This window comes from Leucopleurus acutus, assembly GCF_964270905.1.
Source record: "Leucopleurus acutus genome assembly, chromosome: 1".
NCBI lineage: Eukaryota > Metazoa > Chordata > Mammalia > Artiodactyla > Delphinidae > Leucopleurus > Leucopleurus acutus.
Window position 1 is genome coordinate 45,922,360 of NC_139142.1, and position 23,883 is coordinate 45,946,242.

At 38.8% G+C, this 23,883-nt stretch overlaps 1 protein-coding gene across 1 annotated transcript; it reads left to right on the forward strand.

Annotated features, from left to right (window-relative positions):
* Nucleotides 1-226: 226 nt before the first annotated feature.
* GMFB (glia maturation factor beta) lies at nt 227-11,735 on the forward strand. Its single transcript, XM_082842104.1, has 7 exons — nt 227-311; nt 4,675-4,771; nt 6,160-6,209; nt 7,117-7,166; nt 7,659-7,741; nt 8,778-8,851; nt 10,423-11,735. The coding sequence occupies exons 1-7, from the start codon at nt 309-311 to the stop codon at nt 10,492-10,494; spliced, it is 429 nt and encodes a 142-aa protein (XP_082698230.1). The 5' UTR covers nt 227-308; the 3' UTR covers nt 10,495-11,735.
* Nucleotides 11,736-23,883: the final 12,148 nt, after the last annotated feature.

The following is a 23,883-nucleotide window of genomic DNA, read 5'->3' on the forward strand; positions in this document are numbered from 1 at the left end:
ATCTCAGAGGAAAGTTAAAAGGAAGCAAAAACTGGCTTGAGTTTTAAGAGTGTATTTTGGCACGCTCGCCCACTCCCAATCAGACAGGGCATCCTCCCTTACGGTGGCTGAAGAGCAAGCGCGCGCTCGCGTTTCGGCTAATTTTGAGCCGCGCAGCCCGCCGTCCACCGTCACGTGCCGGCCTGCCGCTGCCGCGTAGCTTGGTGGGGGCGGCTCTGCCTGGCGCCGGGCAGGAAGGGAGGCGGCTGTCGTGCCATTCTTAAAGGGACCCGAGGGAAGGCGAAAGGCTGCTGACGGCCGGAAGGAAAATGGTGAGTTGCTGCCGGGGAGGGTGGGGGCCGGCCGGAGGGCTGGGCCAGCCCGCCGGGCTTTCCTGTTTGCCAGAACCGGTCTCGGCGGGCAGCGCCCGGGGTGGGTCGGCGCCGCTTCCGGCCCGGCTGCTGGTGGGTACCCCCAGTCTGAGTCTTGGCCTCCGCCCGCGGACGCTGCCGCCTCGCCTAAGGGCAGCATCCTCCTGTCGGGCCCGGGGTCGAATCGCCCAGCGGGCTTGGCGACTAGGGTGCGACCAGCGCGGGTGGGTGATTCTCACCGGGTCCTTCTGGATGGAAGGTTTTAGCTGCTGCTGCGCTGAAGGGTCGGAGGGGCCGTGGGTCTGGCCCAGCCGAGGGCTCCCCCAAACGCCGGCTTTTCTCCAGGGCCCGGGCCAGGCCCAAAGGGCCGGCGGACGCCGAGCACTTTCGGCCTGGCCGCCTTTGCGGGGAAGGGCTCGAATTCTTACTCCATTCTCTCGGCCTCGCCTTAGTTTCTTTTTCCTCCTTCCCCTGGCCTGCCTCTAAGGATTTCTCTTTATCCATGCTTTTTCGAGTTATGGCAGTTGGAAATCTTTTGACCCAGTGCTTTGACCCTTGGCCTTAAAGTAACTGTCAAAAGCTTAGTTTCGCGCGGTCTGGGGGTTTTGGCTTCCGTCTCGTATGGGTTAGACCCCGTGCTCAAAAATAAAGTGTAGAATTAAATTAGTTACCCAACGAGGATCTCCTGCATCTTTCCCATCGGGTTTTAAAATATGCTTCTCGTGTCTTTAATTACAAGCAAAACACAGAACTCCCACTGTTCTATTCTCTGACCTCCCACTCATTGCTCAACCCACTTCCATCGAATAGATCTTGTCTTGGTCACTAAATCCAAGGGACTCACTCTTCAATTCTCACGTTTCCTGACCTTTCAGCTGCATTCTGGGTGTTGATCACGCTCCCCTCTTTGAAGCATTTTCTTCCCTTATGCTTCCCCCTTGGCTTCTAGGATACAGAACTGGTTTTTCTCCTACATCGTCTCCTGTTGTTGGTCTGTCTGTGTCCCATGCATTTCTCCTATCCTGTAGATCACAAGTAGGAGTCCTAGGCGCCATCCTAATGCTTCATTTAACATTCTGTATTTTTTTCTCCTTCGTTTCTTACCTGCACTCATAGCTTCAATTACCACTTACCTATATGTAGATGACTTGTGAATTTGTAGTGCAGACCTTGCTTCTGAGATCCAGCACAGATATTTATATCCCACTATTTAGTTAACATCCCCTGGGAAGCTTTTCCCCTCTTGAGTGCCTCAAAGCCCCCTCAGTTTGTCCAAAATAGAACTCATCTCTTTCCCCTCAAACCTGGTGTTCCTCAATGTTCCTTAACTTAGTGAAAGGTAGCACTGTTTAAGTCTTACACAAGCCAAAAAGCTTAGGAGTCACCTTTTTTACCGATCCACCCCTCCCAGTATTGTCTGTCACCAGCTCCTTTGTGGTGGTTAAGTGTGGGCTAAAGTCAGGCTGTCTGGCTTGAGTCCTGGCTCCCCTAGTTGCATAACTTTGGGGAATATACTTAACCTCTCTAAATCTTATTAATAAGTTTATTGCAAATTGGGTATACTATAATACCCATCTAATGGGATTGTTTTGAGGATGAAGAGAGATCCATGTAAATTACATAGCACAGTGTTTTCTCATAGCCTTTAATACATGTTAACAATTATTAACAGAATTCACCTGCTTCTCTTTATCCTCATCAGTCTGTCTAAGCTACTTTTCGTCTCTCACCTGGACTAGGCTTGTCAGTTAACTAGTCTTGGTCTATTCATCCAGGTGCACTGCCTGTTTCCTGCATGCAATCTGATCACTTTCCCTGTCACCACCTACTTAAAACACCTTAGTGGCTTCCCTTTGCTCATAGGATAGAGACCAAAATACTTAGTATAACCCACTGGGCCCTATGTGGTCCAGCCCCTGCCAGCCTCCTCTTGTACGTGTTACAGCTCGTTCTCTGTGCTTGAGTCACACTGGCCTTTCGTTATCTTAGATGTGCTGTGCTCACTTTAATCAAAGGGCCTTTACATAGGCAGTTTTGGTCCTTTAGATGCCTTTTTCAGGCAAGTCTCCTGTAACCATGCTGTTGTCCACTAGTCATAAGTTCTCATAGCATCAAGTTTCTCTCCTTTCCCGCTCTTATCCTAGGTACAAACAAATGTATATTTTTTTACCTGATGATTTTTATGTACGTCTGTTTTCTAATAGACTTTATAAGCTCCTTGAGGGGCCCATAGTTTTAATCTGTTTATCTTATATCATTGTATCCCTAGCACTTAGCACGTGCTAACACTCATTAAATGTTCATTGTGTGGATTATCCAGTAGATGACCACTTGAGTTCAACTCTCCACTTTGTATGTTAATATTTACCATACAGTGTTGTTTTCAGGGTGTTATACTGATTTTTAAATGCTTCTGTTGACTGGAAGCATTAGAGTTGGCTGAGCCGTGGTCCTTTTTCTTGTAGGAAGGAATTTTTGGCCTTATTAAGGTATTGGGAGGGGTGAAAATGAAAAAAAAAGCAATATAGATTAAATCACAGCATGTTTTTCACTTGGTTTACTATTCTTAGAGTGTCAGGATTGCACAGGCAGCTCTGGGTATCAGAACTGTAAGATAAGACTCATGACAAATTGCTCTTTGCCTACAAAAATCTAAAGTATTTATTAGTTTCTACTAAAGGGTTCTATCTTTGGTTGATGAAAGATTGGAAATTCTAGTTTTCTGATTTATATCTCTTTCTTGAAAGATAGGAAAAAATAGACTAGGCTTGAATACTGCATTCAGGAAGCTCCATATGACTTAGCATTTCTTTCTCTAAAGAGAAGTAAAAGGATGGACATACATGACTCCTACAGGAACCTAATTTATTGGATAATATGTATTGGTGGGATGTACTTTCTAATTGTATAAATAGCACATCCTATAGTATATCATAACTTATATGTTACCAGTGTTATGAATTTAAAGGACAACTTAAAATTGATAGCTATTTACTGTTGTGACATATGCTCTTATTTACCCAACACAGGATGAAAAAGCAGGCTTTTCTTAAATTTTCCTTTTAACTTAAAATTTGAAGCCTTAATTCTTTCGGATTGTAATGAGACATGTATTTGGCATTGGTCTCAAAACACTTACAATTTTCTGAAGAAGTGGGTGGTGGGGGGAGACCCATATATGAAGAGACCAAAGAATGTGGACCTTGTTTGGAACCTGACTCAATCAAACTCACTGTTAAAAAAGAAAAAAAAAAAAATTAAAACAATAGGGAAATTTGAACTTTGAACTCTACTTGAATAATTCACTGGAATTATTATTAGTTTTTTTTTAGGTGAGATAATGTTATTGTCATTATGTTTTTAATGGCACATACTGTCATTTTATTAATACATATTAAAATATTTATAGTTAAAATGACTTTGGGCCTTTCCTATATGACGGTCCATGGGGGCAGTATTGAGGTTTTTGGATGAAATAAGATTAGCTATGTGTTGATTATGGTTGAAGCTGAGTGTTAAGTGCATAGGATTTCACTATACTATTCTCTACTTTTGTATGTGTTCAAAGTTTACACATTAAAGAAAAAGATTTCCATCCACATGCTTGCAATCAATAGTGCATTTGTACCACTAAAAGAAGAGTGCTTTTGATAATTTCCTTGCCAGATTTCTGGAGAAGAGTTTCTAATATTTATTCATAATTTATAAAAGGTTCTTTGAGTGTTTATATTTGTTTCATCTGGTTTTGCTTTCATAATTCTTAATAGCTCCTTTTTTTTGATCCGTGTAGTCATTTAATTAAGATATAAAATGTAATCGGTCTTTACTCTTACGGTTTATTTTTCATAACTTTTGCTTCTTTTTATTTTTTCATAGTTGTGAGACTCAAAAATGAACTAAGGCCTTATTAACTCTAAGTGTAATAAGATGATTTTCCTGTTCTTGCTGCATAGTGCAAAAATATTATACTTTCTAACAGCAATGATCCTTGACTTTTCCCTTATTCTTCCCTTCCTCTGTGCAAGTTCTGATGAAATTGCACATTATTATGTGTCTAGTTCTTTGAGATATTTAGTAGCCAAAGAGAAAGTATACCCTACATATAAGATGAACAAATGTGTATAATTTAATAACGTAGATACAAAGCTTGGTAGATTTAAAAGCTCTTTAAGTGTTCATGTGTTTCACAGTAATACTTTCACATAATTATGACATTTGTAGGTGTCAGTATACCTTCATAAAGGTATTAGGTTTTATAACTTTAATATGTACATATGTATATTGAAGTCATGGCATTTGATAACATGATTTTTGTCTTTTCTAGAGTGAGTCTTTGGTAGTTTGTGATGTTGCTGAAGATTTAGTGGAAAAGCTGAGAAAGTTTCGTTTTCGCAAAGAGACGAACAATGCTGCCATTATAAGTAAGCTAAAAACGATTGTCTCCGTTACATGGTCTTAGTTTGGAGTTTGGCTTTATCCTATAGCTACATCGAATAACCTGAACCTTTAGAAAGTTACCTCCTCCAGTTTTAATTCCCCCCCCCCCACCAGCCCCCATCTGTTAGGTCACTTTAAAAAGTAGCAGCTACTGTAACAGAACAGAGGCAGAGTGTCCTGCCTCTGCCCTCAGCTGCCTACACAGCTCTGGAGAAGATGATCATCTTCTTGGTCACTTGCTCATTTGTAGTGACCCATCCAACTCCATCCTTTAACTTCTCAGGGGACTAAAAATAGCCTGGCCATTAATCCTCAGACAGACATCTTTGCCTACACCTAAAGTGGTACAGTTCAGCATTATGTTCAAAGTGATTTGAGGTCTTAATTCAATTGTAGACTTGAACTCTAGTTTCATGGAGAGTACTTTTAAGTGTCACTGACTTTTGACAGTAGAAAGAATGATTTGTATATTGCCTCTTCCACTGTGAACTGTATGTGATGTTATGCAGATTTCTTTTATATTCTTAGGTAATATTTAATATGTGGGTAGTGATTTAGAAAGATAAAGGAAGAATGAGGGGGTGAGAATGTAAAACTCTATATACTGTTAACAGATGCATCTGGCAGATGTGAATTAATGAGGTGGTGACAGCTTGTTGAATTATGGTTCTTTTACAAACAAATACTACAACGTAGGCATACAGTTCTTTAAAGTGACAATGTGCGTCAGTGCCACTTTGCCACAAAGAGTAAAGCTATTTGAGATCATATTGTGTCTCACAGGATTTACTATGAAATTAGTGCAAAATAAAAAATTAGGTAACTTTTCAGAGTAATGGAAAACAATATAGGCATAGATTATCTAAACGTATTTCAGTTTGGCTTTGGGCTCTGTTGCATGTATTTTAATAGAGATATCACTACTATTTGGTAATTCACTTTCTCAGAATACTCATACTGCACCATGAAATCCTGACTCTGGAGAAGCTGGGAATCTGGCTGTTGTTCTGTCTTGACCCTTGGTCCACGTTTTGCTTGCAATTCTAACCATGTGCAATAAACCAGTCTCAGTCACAATGACCTTTTCAGACCTTTTCTTATCATCTAGGAAGTGCATTTGAGTTACGAAGTTCTTCATATACACAGTAAATGTAAGGAGTTGACATAAAGTTCTAAATTAGCAAATTAGGTGCTGGGAATTCTGGGTAAAAGCTTTTAAATGCTGACTGCTTGTAGAGTCAAGCTTGTGTTTTATGCTTGTGTTTCTTCCTGTTTTAATTTTGGATGCCAAAAAAAGGGCTAGGACTCTGCGGGTTGGGTAGATCAAGTCACATCAGAATCACAGTTTACTCATACTATATTTTTATTTTAGTGAAAATTGATAAGGATAAACGCCTGGTGGTGCTGGATGAAGAGCTTGAGGTTTGTTGGATCAGCTAAATACAGTTTTATCATTAAGCAATTATTATTGCCCAAAAGATGCTATATTAGTTACAGTTACTTCTAAAGCGAGTTCTAAACCTTTAGACATGATCATTATGCATGAAAAGCATGTGCTAATTATTGTGTAGTGCATTGTCTTGGTAATATAATCACCTTCCATAAAACATTAATGAAATCCAGGGTAATAAGTAGTAGAAGTTAGGGCTATATGTCTGGTAAAAACTGAATCAACTTTTTTTTTTGTTGTACGCGGGCCTCTCACTGCTGCGGCCTCTCCCGTCGCAGAGCACAGGCTCCGGACGCGCAGGCTCAGCGGCCATGGCTCACGGGCCCAGCCGCTCCGCGGCATGTGGGATCCTCCCGGACCGGGGCACGAACCCATGTCCCCTGCATCGGCAGGTGGACTCCCAACCACTGCGCCACCAGGGAAGCCCCAAAACTGAATCAGCTTTATAACTTGCTTCTAAATTGGTTGGCCAGTAATTAAAAAGTAAAGCCCTTTAACCTAAGTATTTAGTTTGTCAAGTAAGTAATTTAGAGTGAAAAGAAATTAACTTTTTTCCCCTAAATCAGATATTGTTGTTGCTCTGAGGAGTTGGCTTATCTCACTCAGTATTTCCTGACAATTGGAACATGAGCATAGACTACTCTGCCTCTCAGCCCCATGTTTAGTTAATACACAGAGCTAAACTGAGTGGGCTGGAGTAGGCTTTCATTGCACTGAGGTTTTAATAACCTCAGCTTATGTACAATTTAGTAAAATAAAATTTTATGTTGTGGTATAAGGTTATGAATTTATACCTATTAGTAGAATAGGTGCTTGGTATATCTCTTAAGAATTTATGGGTAAGAAAATGTTTAAAAGTTGTTTTCTTTATGGTTCCAGGGCATTTCACCAGATGAACTTAAAGATGAACTACCTGAACGACAACCTCGATATCCTTTTCTTAGTGCTTTAGAAAGATTTGTTTTTTTAAGTGGTCACCATTTTATTTATGAAGTTCATTTGTTCAACTTTTAAAAGACATATTTTACAAAATTTTCTTCTACACCATGATCATGACCAAATTATTCAATAAAATGTATGCTCATATTGGAAAAGAACCAAAAAATTAATATTATTTTTTAAAAGTTCCTTTTATTATTACATGTTTATAATAAAAATTGAGAAAGAGAAAAAAATCCATATTAAATCTATACTTTTAATAAATTTATTTGTGAGAGAGTATAAGATGTTATAACTTTTGGCGGGGGGCCCATTTATAATTTTGTGGAAAGATAATGAATAATGAAGGTGTGGCCTAAATGGATAGGATAGAAATTTGCCACCCACTAGCTCCCCTGGTGCGTGTTTTCTTTCAGAACTTTGTTGATAAGTACTTGTCTCAAACAGAGCAGTAATTTTAGTTTCCTTAACTTGAGAAAAACCTTCATTGTATATAGTTATAAGTATCAGCATGATGATGGAAGAGTTTCATACCCTCTGTGCTTTATTTTCTCCAGTCCTGTTGGTAAGTGAATTTCTTTAAGTAGTGCATATTTGGCTCTGATCAAATTAAACCATTTTTATACTAGACAAATTTTATGCTCGTTTTAAGGAGGAAAAGTGTTGAATAACCTAAATTGCAGTATGTGCGCACGCCCATACACACATGAATGCATCCCTAAAAGGATGTTACTATAAAGCATCATCTCTTAGAACTTGCTTTTCTTAGGATAGATTCCTAGAAGTGTAGTTAGGTCAAATTGTACAGATGTTTTAAGGAATTGATTTTAAGGAAAATGTAATGACATTTTAAAATATCAAAAGTACATTTTCTTCTGTATTTTAATTTTATTTATAAGTATGTGAACTATGTGTATGATTATGATGTATATTTGGTGTTTATTTTTAAAATAGTAGTTACCAGTGATATGCCTATAATCTTGAAAATAGTCCCAGAGTAGCTTACATTGGATATTAAAATGGCTTATTGGTATTTAAAGTATCCATTATCACCAGAACTCCCACTGCCACCACCATTCAAGCCCACAATAAAGTTTCTGCTCACTGAACTCCCTGAACTTTATTATTTGTATCATTTATGTAGCACTTAAAATATACTGCAGTCTATTTTTTAATTAATATGTAAACAGACCGTAACCTTTTTTCAGAGTCAGTCTCCTGACACTACTGACCCAACAGCATCCCCAAACCTATATGTATTAGGCCTTTGTAAAATTCATCTTGATATTTACCGTCAAAACTAAGTGCTGAAAAGTTTTAAAGTATTTGCAAGGCTCTAAAAGTCAAGATCTTTAGAGATCTAGCCTCATTTATTTTTGCTGACCTAAAGCCTTGTTCATTAGTAATATAGCTGTTTCTCTTTGTGCAGGCAGTATGCAGTGTAAGACTCAAAATACAGCCTTTACACATTTAGACAGAAGTTTTTGTAAACTTGATAGCATAGGAAATCCTAAATGTGTCATTTTTATAAAGTAAATAATGAAAACTCATCACTCTTTCAAAATTTAAGTCTCATTTCTACTCTGATCTGTCTCTTCCAGGATGTAAGCCTGAACAACAGATGATGTATGCTGGGAGTAAGAATAAGCTAGTCCAAACAGCTGAACTCACCAAGGTGGCATTTATATTTGACTAACTTGTTGAGACAATTTTTTCCCTTTGTAAATAGAGCAATACCCAAGTAATCTGAAGAGTTAAGTATTTCTTTATGTAGGTGAAAGTTATTTAGAACAGAGCAGTAAACTAGAGCTTTTTATTAGTTGGAAATAGAATGATAGAAGTCTTTAACCAAAAGTGTGTTTTTGGAATGAAAATTAGAAGTTGATTACAAGAACTCATATTCAAAATATAGGCAGCTTTAGAAAACTACTCAATCTATTGAGAATTTTTCATCTTCCATAATGTAATTTCTATTAGATAAATGCAGCATTTGAAGCTTCTCTGGGCCCTTTACCATAGACTAAATGAACCAAATTCTGTGCAGGAATTCCATGCTATGCAGTTAACTGTATTGTTTCCAAATCTAAAATTAAAATTTTAAGAATACGTATTAGCTTTATTAAGTTAGAACATTCTGTTTCATATGAGACACCTGCTTCAAGATTTAACATGTTCCCATTGTTTTATGGCATTTTTGAAGGTTAAAGGTAAGAGTGGTACTTGCTTTCAAACTTTATTTAACTTCCATGCATTAGTTTGAGTTGAAAAAGTATATACACTTAACATTGTGAAATAGAATTTTACATCACTGGAATGGTATTAAATAATATTTCCTTTCAGTTTTTATTTTAAGGAGAGCAGGGTTTTCCCCTTGGGTGCTTAATTATCAACCCAGGTGATGTTTTTAAGTGCCCTCTGCTTTTTCCCTTTAGCCCACATGATTGTCATTGATACCACCAACTTATAGACACTACGTATCCTCATTTGTACCACGGGAATATGCTGGAGTTGCTCTAAGGGGATTGGGTGGTTAGGAAGGAGCTCTGTTAACAGGCTCATGTCTGCTCTAATCCTAGGCCTGCCCTAAAGTGCTGGAATTGAGGCATTACAATTTACAAGTTACTTTTACAAATAATCTGATTGAATCCTCACCACAGCTCTGTAAGTTGATGGTGAAACTCCTGTTCTTATCTGGGAAAACTGAGGTTCAGAGGATGAATGACTTGCCTAGGGTTGTATATTAGTACATTTCAGAGCTAGGATTCAAACTTTCATCTGGCCTCAAATGCCATCCTTTCTGCTCTATTACATTGTCTTACACAAATTGTCTTTTTATAGCCGTTATACTTTCTGGGCCTGTGTGTGTTCAGATTCTGGCTAGAGATTTGTGGCTGTGGACCACTAATCTATCCTTATAAAAAGAGCTGTATTCCCTCCACCTGTGAAGGATCAGCACCTGCTCTTCCAGTTCCTAACTGGATTGATTTTAAGTGTGTATACTTGGCTCTCTCTTTTAGTGGATACTATTTACAGAACTACTCTTTTAGAACATTTGTAGATTTGTGCTTTTAAGAGTTTTGATTTTATGCTGTCTTGATTGCTAAACTTTGGTAACTGAGGCCCTAGCACTTAAAGAAACGTAAAGGTATATCTAATTTACACAGATTAAGTCATGACCAACATGAAAGGAAGGAGAATTTGGTATTTAATACTCAAATATACAAAATATTTGATTTTTTTCTTAAGGTATTTGAAATAAGAAATACCGAAGACCTAACTGAAGAATGGTTACGTGAGAAACTTGGATTTTTCCACTAATGTGAACTTCTGTGTTTCTAAAGTATTTATGTATTAACCTGACCATACTGGAACCAGACATAAATACTTATTTATGCCTAAAAATGCACTGTTATTTACAGTCTGTTACCTGCAGTAAAGAAAAATTCTTCATTTGTTCAAAGTTTGAACAAAGGGGAAATCATCTTCATAGTAATGAAACTTTGTAAAGTGTTTCCTTATATTTGTAATTGTTAGGTGGACTACTTCTCTCCAGGGACTTTTTGCACTCTTGTGACTAATTTCTACAACTTATGGTTCAGAATTTGTTACTATTTACAGACACCATTGGAAAGTGGGTATTAGATTGTGATAGACAACAGTTGCCTCCTTTTGACAAATACTGGATATTAGCAGTTTATATATGAAAATAGCATATTATCACTTGTCAAATCTTTGAAATCAATTTGGGATAAAAGACTTGAGTGACCCAATTTTGAGCCATGAATAATAACTTACTATAGTATAATCTGCATTACAAGCATTTTTTTCATCAATTCCATGCCTTCTTAATTTTCTGTATCCTTTTAATCAAGTCCAGAAACTTTTCATCAATTGCTTGTTCTTAAGGTCTGGAAGTTAGATTTTATAATAAAGTTATGACTATTAGGTTCTCTTCTTATGGAAAATAGCATTTTAGTCTTAGAAATTGATGGATTGTAACTAATTAAGGGCCTCATTCCTGGTTGTGTCATTTCTAGATAGTTTTGAATCTACGTTAATAACACTTTATTTATAAAGCACCTCTTAATGTCGTCCTGTGAATGCTCGTTATTTTACATGTGTTAATACTGTGCCTTTGTTAGCTTTACATTTAGTTTAAGACTTCTACGCTCTGCCAGTATTCCAGATTTGGTGAAATTAATACTTTTGTGACGGGTCCAAGTAAAACAATTTTCTAATATGTGTATCTGGAATTTGTAATAAAATCAACTTGATATTTTAAAAATTCCAACTATCTACTTGCATTGGTGAATATATGGCAGTTGAGAGTTATAATTTGGGGCATATTTGTGATTAGTTTTGTGCCATAGGAAAAAAAATGGTTATCTTAAAACCTTGGCCATAGTTAATAACATTAACACATCAATAGAAATCTCATCTTACATCCTAAATGTCAGAAGATACTCTAAACTGCACACCTGTCTTGTTAGATGATGGCATCCTTGGCATTATTAAAGCAAGGATTCTGATATATAGTGTACTTTAAAAACATATGAGTAACTGTTTAAGATTATCTTGACATTAATTTGACAAAAGGTCTTGAGACTCTAAAGACTACCCAGATTTGGTGAGTGAATTCTTTTATTAAGAATATCTTAATCATTTCAAAACTAGCAAAGGCTTTTTTTTTAATGTTGGCGTATCTCCCATTCATATGTGCTTTGCATTTTTTTAAGCTTTCTGTGCCAACTTTAATAAAGAGGTGAAGATAGTTGGAATTTTCACAATATTGAATCTTCTATTCCAACACTGTTTGGCTTCACTAATGTAAAAAACAGGAAGCAATAGGAAGTTAGTTGGAGATGAGGAAGTGCTAGAGGGGGTATTTGTTTTGGTTAATGAATGGGAAGTGTTCTTTATTCCAATTTCCTGAGAGAGAGAACTCTTTAAACAGCTATTTTGATATTGGAGAATAATGCTTATAATTCTGCAGAAATGCAAATGTAATCCAAGTGACTGGACACTTCTTCTAATGTTTTTGAATGAAGGAAATGAGATTTTGTTTCATCAGGTTCGCAGCAATAAGAGAATCTAGGGCTGCAAGAATGTATTTTTTAGTGAGGTTCCTTATTTTGTCTTGCATGTTTTAGGTGTTTTTTTAAAAATTTAATTGGAAGGTCCTCCATAATGTCAGATAATATTGACCTCCATACACAGAACTCTTAGCTCCCCTGTTCTCTAACAGGGACAAAGAGCTGTGATAAACCATGCTTTTTTGAGCTTGTCTGACTCCTTATCGATAACATGTATTTTTGCAAGACAATAGATGAGGTTAGGGGATCAGTAGAACATTTTTTTCACTTCCTTGGTCCTATAGGGAGAGTTATAGATTCCTTGTCCTAGAGTGTTCTCTGTTTTTTATATATATTTCCCTTTCATCTAACCAAATTTTGCATTGTTCTTTTTGAGTATATTTCCTATTCAATCTCTCTTTCTGCCTTCTCCCTAATAGTAACTCCAGATTTTGTAATTCCAGTTTTTACATTCCATTTCTGGTACAGCCATTCCCATTCAGCCTTCAAACTTCATCTTTCCTTTTTGGCAGCAGCTTTTTTCCTGGGAACCTCCTTCATGGTCTTCTAAGTCACCATTAGTTTTGAAATTGTTGGCCTTGTATAAGTTCTGCATAGCATCTAATGTTGTCAAAATAGAACTGACTCGTAATCACAGCATGTTTTTTAGTATGATTTTTGTGGCAACATAAATGACATATGAAGAAAACTGTTCTCAGGTGACTATGCTGAAATTCCAAAATGTCAAAGAGTTTTGAATAGTATTCACTTTGTTCTGGTATTGAAGCAATTATGTTAGGAAAAAAGTTGTTTGGCTGTTTTTGTTTAATTGACTTCTAAAATAAATGTTCAAATTGTCTATTTCTAAAAAGTTTACTAAATGCCTAGTGCAGTTAAACATACTCTTGTTTAAGAGGGTGTTGCTGAATTTTGTATTGTCATTACTAAATGATCTTTGTAGCAAAATGTCAGCACTTTTCTCTCCCTTTTTGTCTCCTATTTTCAGGAGTCGAACGTAGCCATAAACTGTATCCTGGTCTGACACTTTAAAAATTTTCCAGTTAAAGGAGTTTATTGCCAAATTAAATTTGGCTGTCTTTGTTCCCCACTCATATAGATAGTAAGGAAGGGGTTCTTAAAAATATGTCTGGACTACCTTAAAACACGAGCAATGTCATTAATCCATAATGTGGACTAGTGATGAAAAGATATTTTCATAAGAGTTTAAATGCTGACATTTGGTGGAAGGTAGAGAGTAACTCGTAATCTATCAATTCAAATATTCTTAGTATGGTTGCTTTCCCTGTTTGTTCAATAGACTGATAATACTGGAATCTACAGAATTTGAGCCTTTACAACTTATGTGAAGAAGTGTCTCAAACATTTCTGGACGAATTTTATTTTGTATTTCTGGAACAATGTAACTCTTTTAGGCCACTTAACATCAGTGCTCCCAAGTTGAATATTTTTGAGAAATTTGTTTCTTATTATGCCATTTGACATTTCAAATCAGTGATCATCTCCCTATGATATTTAAAACAACTACATTAAGGTTGTGATAGAAACTGTGTTTTCTTGCTTTTTGGAGTATAGTTCATACACGTGTAATTACTTGAATATTGTTTGAGATCACTAACATGCCAGGGTAGTTCCCACTGATTTAGGTGGTCCAATGTAATCGCATTCAGGAGGCTTGAAACATTAATGGTTTAGTCTTGTGAATTTTAACAGTTTCCTGTCATCGTTTAACAAAATCAACAGCTGGCACAACTTCTGAAGCTGTGGTTTCAGTCTGTGCGAGTTCATATTGCATGTTTATTTTGGACAGTCTTCTGTTAAGCATGGTGCTTGTACTGGTTTAAATAAAATGTTAACATGAAAGGACTTATAGCTTTTCATTGTTTACTTGCCTCCTTTCCCTTTTGTTGTTATTTAATATTACCTGCCTGGCTCACTTGTGGCATCTGTGTGAACCACACAGATTCAGTTGTTTACTTTATCTGGAAAAACCGAGAGGCAAAATAAGTGGATCAGTTGGCCAAAGTAGGAACGGGGGAGGGAAAATATAACGAGATTATGAAAATTTCTAAAACTTGGTCTGATACTAAAATGGTTTGTTTGTAGGGGCAGAGGGCATTATTTCAAATGATGAACACTTGCTTTCAAAGGGAAGACTAAGTTAGAGGGTCTGTATTTTGTAAGAAATCAAATTAAATTGAAGGATCTTTTATTGAATATAGTTTATCACCATTTATTAAACGTCCGTTAAAGACCCATTCTGCCTGTATCACAGACTGTTGTCCGTGGTTTGTGTGTCGTGGGTATCTATTGAATGAATACAAGTCAACAGTACTTAACATAGTATTTAGACTTTACCATATACTTCTTGTGATTGACTATGTAGTAGTCACAGTTGGTTTACCATTGTGAAGGGAGCTGTTTTTGCCTTCCTATATTCAAGAATCTCACAAGGAGAATTGGCCAGAGGAAACATCTTCCTTATTTCTCAAATTTAGCCACTTAGCTACTCAGACGGCCAGCTCCTAAGTTTTTTCACCTTCATTGTCTTTTTGTCCTTTTCAGTTTTCAGCATCAAAAAGCATTTCTAATCACTTACCCTCACAGTGAGGGCCCACTCTCATTTGCATGAGGGCGCACCCTGAGTGGATGCTCTCTCCTTGTGCGGTATATTTTTAGCTATGTTGGGAAGCCAGTTAGAGGAAAGATCTTATCGCTGAGCATCAGGGAGTTCTCTCATCCTTCGCTTGAGATCTGCGCCTAGGCTACATGAAAAGCTCCCTGCTGAGGTAACCCTCTCTTCCAATTACAGGAAAGAAAAAGCGGAATGTCTAGGTTGCATCCAAAAGCCACCTTGTGCTGCCCCGACAAAGCAGGGGGAAGGCCGTGTGTGTGTGTGTGTGTGTGTGTGTGTGTGTGTGTGTGTGTGTGTGTGTGTGTGTGTGTGTGAGCGAGTGGGGGTAGGAGTGGGGATGGGGACGTGGCGGGGGGCGGTGGATTCTAGACACTGTTACCTACACAATTAAGTATAGATTCTGTTACCCTGGAATTAAGTCCTGCCGTATTGTGACCTATTCCTTACCTGTAATGGATGGCGGATCCCAATACACCACAGACCTTTGTTAGGTAGAAATACCCCTGCCACTGCTCCTTGCTGAAGGGGCAAGCCTTTAGGCAGCCATGGTTTGTCCCACATGGCTGTACTCCTGTCTGCAGCTCCCTCCCATCGTCAGTACACACAGGATCTCTCCCAAGGGCCACCAGCCTCTAAGATGTTGCCTAACTGGTACCAAACACTGAGCTGGGCCAATTGCTTTCCCGGTGTCAGTCTTGTTACTTTATAAAGAGGTACAATTCAATTATAGTTCAATTCCTGATATTGGGACGATGATCTCATTCTCTTGAATGAGGCCATTAGTAGTGGGAGCTGAACTTGGAAGAACGCTGTTAGATGGAGAAGAGGCCAAGTGCAACCTACAGAGCAGAGGGAAAGAAGATGCCAGCTGGGGAGGTATAGAATGAAGCAGGTGTGCAGTGAGCAGCTGAATCATGTTAAAGATGGAGCCCTGAATTGAAGGGCCACCCTCCTGGCTTCTAGGTTCCTAGGGCCTCCTTTGATCCAGTCTTCAGAGTCCTCCTCGTTCTGAGGCCTGGTTGGTTGGTCAGCTTTTTCTGGGTTCCTCTGCGTGTCTATCCTTACTAGAAACCCTCCATTACTTAAGTCAATATGGACATGTCTGTTCACTTGCATAAAGTACCTAACCCCAGTGCTACCTCTGGTTTCATCTGCCCCTATTCCCTACATTTACACCATCTCCAGCCCAACTTTTATACAAACATACCCTGGCCCTGTCCCCCACCAACAGAAACACCTCTTCCCCATGCTGCTGCTGCCTGCCAAAACCAGTGATCTTCAAAAAGCATCTCAAATGCCATTTAAACAATGAAGTCTGCTGTTTGTTGGACTAAATATAGCATCTTCTTAAAACACACACACACACACACACAAACTTTACGGCCAGGAGCCCATTGCCGAGGTGCACCCTCAGGACAAAACAACCAACCCCGCCGACCCCCCGCAGTCCCCATGGGGCCAGTTCCTTCCAGCCCTGTGGCTGTCTCCATCCCTTGAGACCTGGTAACTGGCTTTGACTGAAACAATCTCTGCTCGATCGCAGTATGGCTCCATAAATGCCAACTAAGTGCCTAACCCTAAGCAAAAGGTAGAAAAGTTCTACCACTCAGAGAAATCCTGTGACATTTTTGGTTATCTCTTCTCTTGTCTCTGGAGGAATTCTCTGGCTCCATAGCTTTTCTGGTCGCTCTTAAGAATTATGGAATTATGCTCAGTTTTTCACGTAGTACAAATTCCAGTCTAGCCTAATGTCAGAACTTCAATATCTTACTTTCTTTAAAGCTCCCTCCCTCCCTCCCATCTCCCTTTCCTCTACTCTGCCTCCTTCAAGCTTGTTCCAGGCTGGGAAACCCACCGTGTGACGTAGGGTGTGGCCTGTCCCGCATTATTGCCCTGCTTCGCTCCTCCATTCACTAGGTGTTTTTGGGCCCTTGGAGACTGGAGGAAATGGGCAACATAAGGGAGAAGGAAAAGACTTATTAACCTGGTACAGATGTAACCTGGAGTTGGCGCCCTCTGGCGTGGTCAGTGTCAAATACCACCTTTTTTCCCCCATGGAATGATTTCATGGGTTTCTTGCCAATTCCCCCAGTGGGGGCTTTGGCTGCAAGACCCTTGACTCGGGTCATGCCCCCTATGGCTGGTGACTTTACAACCATCCCTCCCAGCTCTTGGCTTCTAGCAGTCAACTCTGGTACCCTCCCTTTGTTTCTCCAGTCTGGCATTTTGAGCAGGGCCTGCAAGAAACACGTGTCTTTGCCTTGCTGTCGTCAGGGACTGTACAACTCTCTCATTCTGCCATCAGGGTCAGCTCTCAGATCTAGCCCTGCGTACCTCTCTGATCTCATTTTGTCCTATTCTAGCCCACTACACCTGAGCCAAGCTGCCTTATTTTTGTTCCTCCAACAGCAAGCTCAGTCTTTCTCACTAGCTGTAGCTTCTTCCTGGGAAGATTGCCTGCTCTCCCCTCTGCACACCCCTCATCCCTTCCCCTGCAATATTCCTGTGGCTGGCTCCTGTATTCTGAACTGAGCTTAAATGGTGCCGCTCAGAGGCTTTCCTATCATCCTTCCTAAGGTGGCAACACATTGATACTCACGTCCCATCTGTTCTCATTCTCTGCATAGCACTTAACCACCATCTGATATTTTTCTAATTTATGTAACTGGTCTGATGAAGGATTCTCAAACGGAATATTATAACAAATTTTGGGTTGTTTTTTAAAAAACTGTTACCTCTGTTCCCTGTCAAACCTCTCTTTTTCCCTCTGGTTAGAAAGCTTCCTTAATGATATATTTCCATAACATGTCAGTCGCTTAGTTGTTAAAAGTGCCTTTTCTGTTACTAAGATTCCGTTCTGTTCCTTTTAAAAATTCCGTCTCAGATTTGATTCAGACCTTTTCTCCCCATCAGCACAGGCTGAACTTGTGGCTGGCGGTGGTGGGGAGCACCCGTCCTCAGTCCCCTTGCACTGCCTTTCTCACTTATCCCCCTGGCTTGGGGATGGGGGAGAAGGAGACAGAAAAGGTGTTAGCTAATGCACCTGCCCAGGGCAAGCGGCCTCTGTTCTCCTGGGGGTTTCTTTCTTTGAGCATCCATCCCGTGCTGCTGGTGAGTAGGTTGCTTACTTCTGGTTGTCATTGCTTCTTTATTTAACACCAACTGGCTGTGGTTCCAAGAGTGGGACAAGTATTCAAACAATGATTCTTTCCTAGGGGTCATCTTTCGGATTTTAGATGTCTTTTGGGGGTTTCTTCATGATCACTCTTTCTACAAATTTTGTTTTACTGGATTAATAAGTATCATTTCCCCCCATTTTCTTAGTTTTAATGTATTCATTGCTATTTTTTGCCCGAATACCCCAAGAGATTAATAAAATGCCTAGAGCAATTCTTCCCAATACTTCAGCATATAGGAAAAGCTGTCAGTTCCCTTCTTCTCCTTGGAGCCCTACTTCCCCGCCTCCCATCTTCCCTCTAGATCTGCACACACACTGGATGCTCTATAGGTATGAGGCCAGATGTCATCCTGAAGTTTCCCCCTCTTGCTTCTTAGCTGGAGCCCCTCGGTTGGATCCCATGTATTCCCTGTCTTGTTAACTCATTACGTTGAGGCTCATGGCACATGGGAGGAGAGCTTTTGTGTTTCTGAAAATGTTTTTCCTCCATACTTACAGTGAATTTGTGGTTTGGCTGGTGTGCCAGATAGTTTTGGTTTGCTTCTCCAGACCCACTCTCTGCCCTTCTCCACCCTGGTCTGTGCCCTCAAGGAGGCTGATGTTTAGAAACTATATCAACTGGCTCCTTTGCCTTCTGATTTCTTTCTGATTTCAGCCAATCTCTAAGAAGGATAGGGGGTGAGGATAGGGTATTCATTCCCTCCATCACTCCATTAGGGCTTCCTCCACAGGCTATGGCCCTCCACTGAAAGTCATTCCTGCACTCAAGGTAGTTCTCTCTACATGATCTGCTTTTTCTGAATCCTGGTAACCACCACCTCCTCTTCATCCTTGGGCCTGGTGATGGGAACAGCAAAGCTTTGAGGACTCCAGCATCCCTTCCCACTCTTCAGTATTAGCCCTTTTTCAAAACCTCCTCAAATTATTTGAATTTAGAGTGGCATCTCTTTTCTGGGTATTAAATTCTAAGATGGATCAATTTCCCTCCGAATTTTAAGGTCATTGCTCCTCTACCTTCTACCTTCAATGTGCTGTTAAGAAGTCTGATGGGGCTTCCCTGGTGGCGCAGTGGTTGAGAGTCTGCCTGCCGATGCAGGGGACACGGGTTCGTGCCCCGGTCCGGGAAGATCCCACGTGCCGCGGAGCGGCTGGGCCCGTGAGCCATGGCCGCTGGGCCTATGCGTCCAGAGCCTGTGCTCCGCAACGGGAGAGGCCACAACAGTAAGAGGCCCGCGTACCGCAAAAAGAAGTCTGATGCCCGTTGGACTCCAATTCTTTCATAAATTACATTCTTCTCCTCTCAGGAAGCTTTTGGGGTCTTCTTATTTCTGGTGTTGTGAAATGTCTCTGTGATGAAACTCGGTACGGATCTGGTTTCATTCATTGTGCTAGATATCTGATGGATCATTTGAATCTGGGGATTCATATTCTTCAATTTGAGGAAAATTATTTCCCATTATTTATTTGGTACAAATTAGGTACAGGCTTAATTTATATGATACATACACAATCATAGTTGTCAGCAATATTTGTATACATACTGATATTTTCTCTTTAAACATGTTTTCTATTCTAGAGAAGAATCTCCAAACAAAATCTCACCATGACTTAATTTCAGTACTAGCTCTTCATGTAGTTTGTAGATATGAGCTTTTATTTTATTTTATTTATTTATTTTTTGGGCGTGTTGGGTCTTCTCTGGGTGCGTGGGCTTTCTCTAGTTGCGGTGTGCGGGGGCTACTCTTTGTTGCGATGCACGGGCTTCTCATTGTGGTGGCTTCTCTTGTTGTGGAGCATGGGTTTTAGGTGTGCGGGCTTCAGTAGTTGTGGCATGTGGGATCAGTAGTTGTAGCACACGGGCTTAGTTGCTCCATGGCATGTGGGATCTTCCCAGACCAGGGATCAAACCCACGTTCCCTGCATTGGCAGGCGGATTCTTAACCACTGCGCCACCAGGGAAGTCCCTAGATATGAGCTTTTAAATTGTGAATGTTCTGTTCTGTGTGGCATGTTTTACTTATACAGATGTAATAGGAGGTGTTGATTAATAGGAGGTTGTTGTCCTTGCTCTATGATCAACTAAACTAGAGCTATAAGACTACAAATGCCAATGAGTTAACTTCTATCTGGAGATTTTCTAAAAGGTGGCAAGGCTATTCTAATGCTTTCTTTCTCCCTTGAATTGCCCTTATCATCTCATCTAAGCCCAGGAACCAAGGATTGGTGGCTCTTCTCCAGTTTCATCTGCATTATCTCTTAACATGCAAGTACCTTTCTTTTTCTGAGGTCTCCAAAGTTTGCCATTGTTCCCAGGCTGCCTGGAAGTGATATCCTTGACCACCTGTAAACCTGGAACCCTGTAAGTCTAGAACAAACTCCAGATCAGTTCCCAGTGAGGAATATGAAGTGGATTCCATATTCCCATTAAAAGATAAACAGAGGCACGTTAAAATTGACAAGAGTTTATTTGAGCAAACAGTGATTCAAATCAGGCAGCACCAAACTGGAAGTGATTAGGAGCTTTTTAAGGGAAAGGCTTTTATAGAATAGAGGCTGAAGCAAAGCAAGGAAATTATTTGACTGGTTATACATACTTAAGCAATTGCCTTATTTGGAAGAGCCTAGCTAACTGTTTGAGACTGGTTGTTCTAGCCAGAGCAACTAGGCAAGAAAAAGAAATAAAATGCATCCAAATTCGAAAGGAAGAAGTAAAACTGTCTCTGTTTGCAGATGATATGAACTTAAACATAGAAAACCCTAAAGACTCTACAAAAAAACTGTTAGAACTAATGAAGGAATTCAGTAAAATTGCAGGATACAAAACCAAGATACAAAATTCAGTTGTATTTCAATTCACTAAAAACAAACTATCTAAAAAAAAGAAAACAACCCCATTTACAGTAGCATCAAAAACAATAGAATACTTAGGAATAAATTTAACCAAGGGGGTAAAAGATCTGTCCACTGAAAACTATTAAGACATTGATGAAAGAAATTGAAGAAGACACAAGTAAATGGAAACATATCCCATGTTCATGGATCAGAAGAATTAATATTGTTAAAATGTCCATACTACCCAAAGACATCTATGGATTTAATGCAATCTCTATCAAAATTCCAACAGTATTTTTCATAGAAATAGAAATAAAAACAATCCTAAAACTCATATAGAGCTACAAAAGACTCCAAATAGCCAAAGCAATCCTGAGAAAGAAGAACAAAGTTGGTGGCATCACATTCCTTATTTCAAACTTTATCACTAAGCCATAGTATTCAAAATAGTATCGTACCAGCGTAAAAACAGACACATAGACCAATGGAACAGAATCAAGAGCCCAGAAATAAACCCATGCATATACAGTCAACTAATATTTGACAAGGGAGTCAAAAATACTCAGGACAGGATAGTTTCTTCCATAAATTGTGTTGGGAAAACTGGATATTCACATGCAAAAGAATGAAATTGGACCCCTATCTTACACCACTCACAAAATTAACTCAAAATGGATTAAAGACTTAAATGTAAGACCTGAAACTATAAAACTCCTAGAAGAAAACATAGAGAAAAAGCTCCTTGACATTGGCTCTTGGCAACAATTTTTTGGATATGACACCAAAAGTGGAAGCAACAAAAGCAAAAATAAACAAGAGGAACTACATCAAGCTAAAAGCTTCTGCACAGCAAAAGAAACAATCAGCAAAATGAAATGGCAACCTACAGAATGGGAGAAAATATTTGCAAACCATCTATCTGAGAAGGGATTAATAACCAATATATATATTAATAACCAATATAAGGAACTCATACAACTCAGTAGCAAAAAACCTCAAACAATTCTATTAAAAATTGGGCAAAGGACTTGAAAGACATTTCTCCCAAGAAGACACGCAAATGGCCAATAGGTACAAGAAAATATGCTCAACATTACTAATCATCTGGGAAATGTAGATCAAAACCGCAATGAGATATGACCTTGTACCTGTTAGAATGGCTATCATCAAAAAGACAGAGATAACAAGCATTGTCAAGGAAGTGGAAAAAAGGGAACCCTTGTGTAGTGGTGGTGGAAATGTAAATAGGTATAGCTACTATGGAAAACAGTATGGAGGTTCCTCAAAAAATTAAAAGTAGAACTACTGTAAGATTCAGCAATCCTACTTCTGTGTATTTATCCAAAGGGAATGAAACTACTTTCCTAAAGAGATACCTACATCCCCCTGTTCATTGCACCATTATTTATAATAGCCAAGACATGGAAACCACCAAAGTGTCCATTGATGGATGAAAGGATAAAGAAAATGTCACACACACACAAACACATACACAGAGTAATATTATTCGGCCATAAAAAAGAAGGAAATTCTATCTTTTGCAACAATAGGAATGGCCCTTGAGGGCATTATGCTAAGTGAAGCAAGTCAGACAGAGAAAGACAAATACTGTATGATCTCACTTATGTGTGGAATCTAAAACAGATGAATTCATAGAAATAGAGAGTAGAAAGGTAGTTGCCAAGGGCTGGGGGTGGGGTGGTGGTGGAGGGAACTGGGAGATGCTGATCAAAGGATACCAGCTACCAGCTATAAGATGACTAAGTTCTGGGGATCTAATGTACAGCACGGTGACTGTAATTAACAGTACTGTATTATGTACTTGAATGTATTGATATATTGTTGTACTGTTAAGAGGGTAAATCTTAAATGTTATCACCACACCAAAAAATGGTAATTATGTGAGGTGATAAAGGTGTTAACTAACCTTACTGTGATGATCACTTTGCAATATATGTGTATCAAATCATCATGTTGTACACCTTAAACTTACATATAAGTCAATAATATCTCAATAAAGCTGGAAAAAGCATTTTAATATATATTAGTTTCCTTTCAATCATTTCCCATGTATTTAAAAAAGATAATTGTATATGGTATGTATCCAATTTCATGAGTAATGTAATTATACATTCTCCATTTAAAAAGGAACTATTTATAAACATAATTAGATAATTTTATAATATTTTTCTTAGTGCATATGTCACGGTTTACATAACAATTCTTTTATTATTGGGTATTTTGGTGGTTTCCAATACTATTGCTAGAGATATTTTTGTGCAAAAGGCTTTTCCATGTTTTGGATGATTTTCAAGAGGGTTATTATACTGAGAAGCTATGGACAAGGGAGGCTTGCCGATACCAAATACTTTCATTTATTTAAAGTACTACCTAATTTGATTTACCAAAATGGTAATCTTTATTTTTAAATTGGCTTTTTCTTTGATTACTAGAGAGAGTTTATTTTCTCATATGTTTGTTAATCAACTACAACTGTAAACTGTGTGACCCTGCCCTTTGTCCATTTATCAGCTGGGGGTTTAGAGTTCATTTTTAGAGAGATTTCAGTGTACTTATTCATCCTTTGTCTTTTTTTTTTAAACAGAGTATTTCAGTTTTCTTCTTTACTTTGGTGTATTTTCATATATTGAAAATTTTATTTATTTCGTAATTGACTCTGTTGATTGGGTGGGTTTGTGTGTGTGTGTGTGTGTGTGTGTGTGTGTGTGTGTGTGTGTGTAAGATGTAACAGACTGGTTTTAGTTTAAAAAGTACACCCACGCCCGGAGATCTGACAATGCTATGCGTTCCTTTATTTTAAATGGCTAACCTTGAATTTACCTAATTATGTGGTATCAAGAGAGAATTTAAATTATTAATGTACCTCGACAAAGGTTTTAACATCATGAAAAATATTTTTTCCGATAATTTGGGATGCCTTCTTTAAAAAGCATTCAATTATTATGTGGAAT

What these genes read in the sequence shown, in the direction of transcription:
- GMFB (XM_082842104.1), top strand. An exon ending in TATTTTCTCCAGTCCTGTTG is followed by an intron (nt 7,742 to 8,777) that starts GTAAGTGAATTT and finishes TGTCTCTTCCAG; the next exon opens with GATGTAAGCCTGAACAACAG. An exon ending in AAACAGCTGAACTCACCAAG is followed by an intron (nt 8,852 to 10,422) that starts GTGGCATTTATA and finishes TTTTTTCTTAAG; the next exon opens with GTATTTGAAATAAGAAATAC.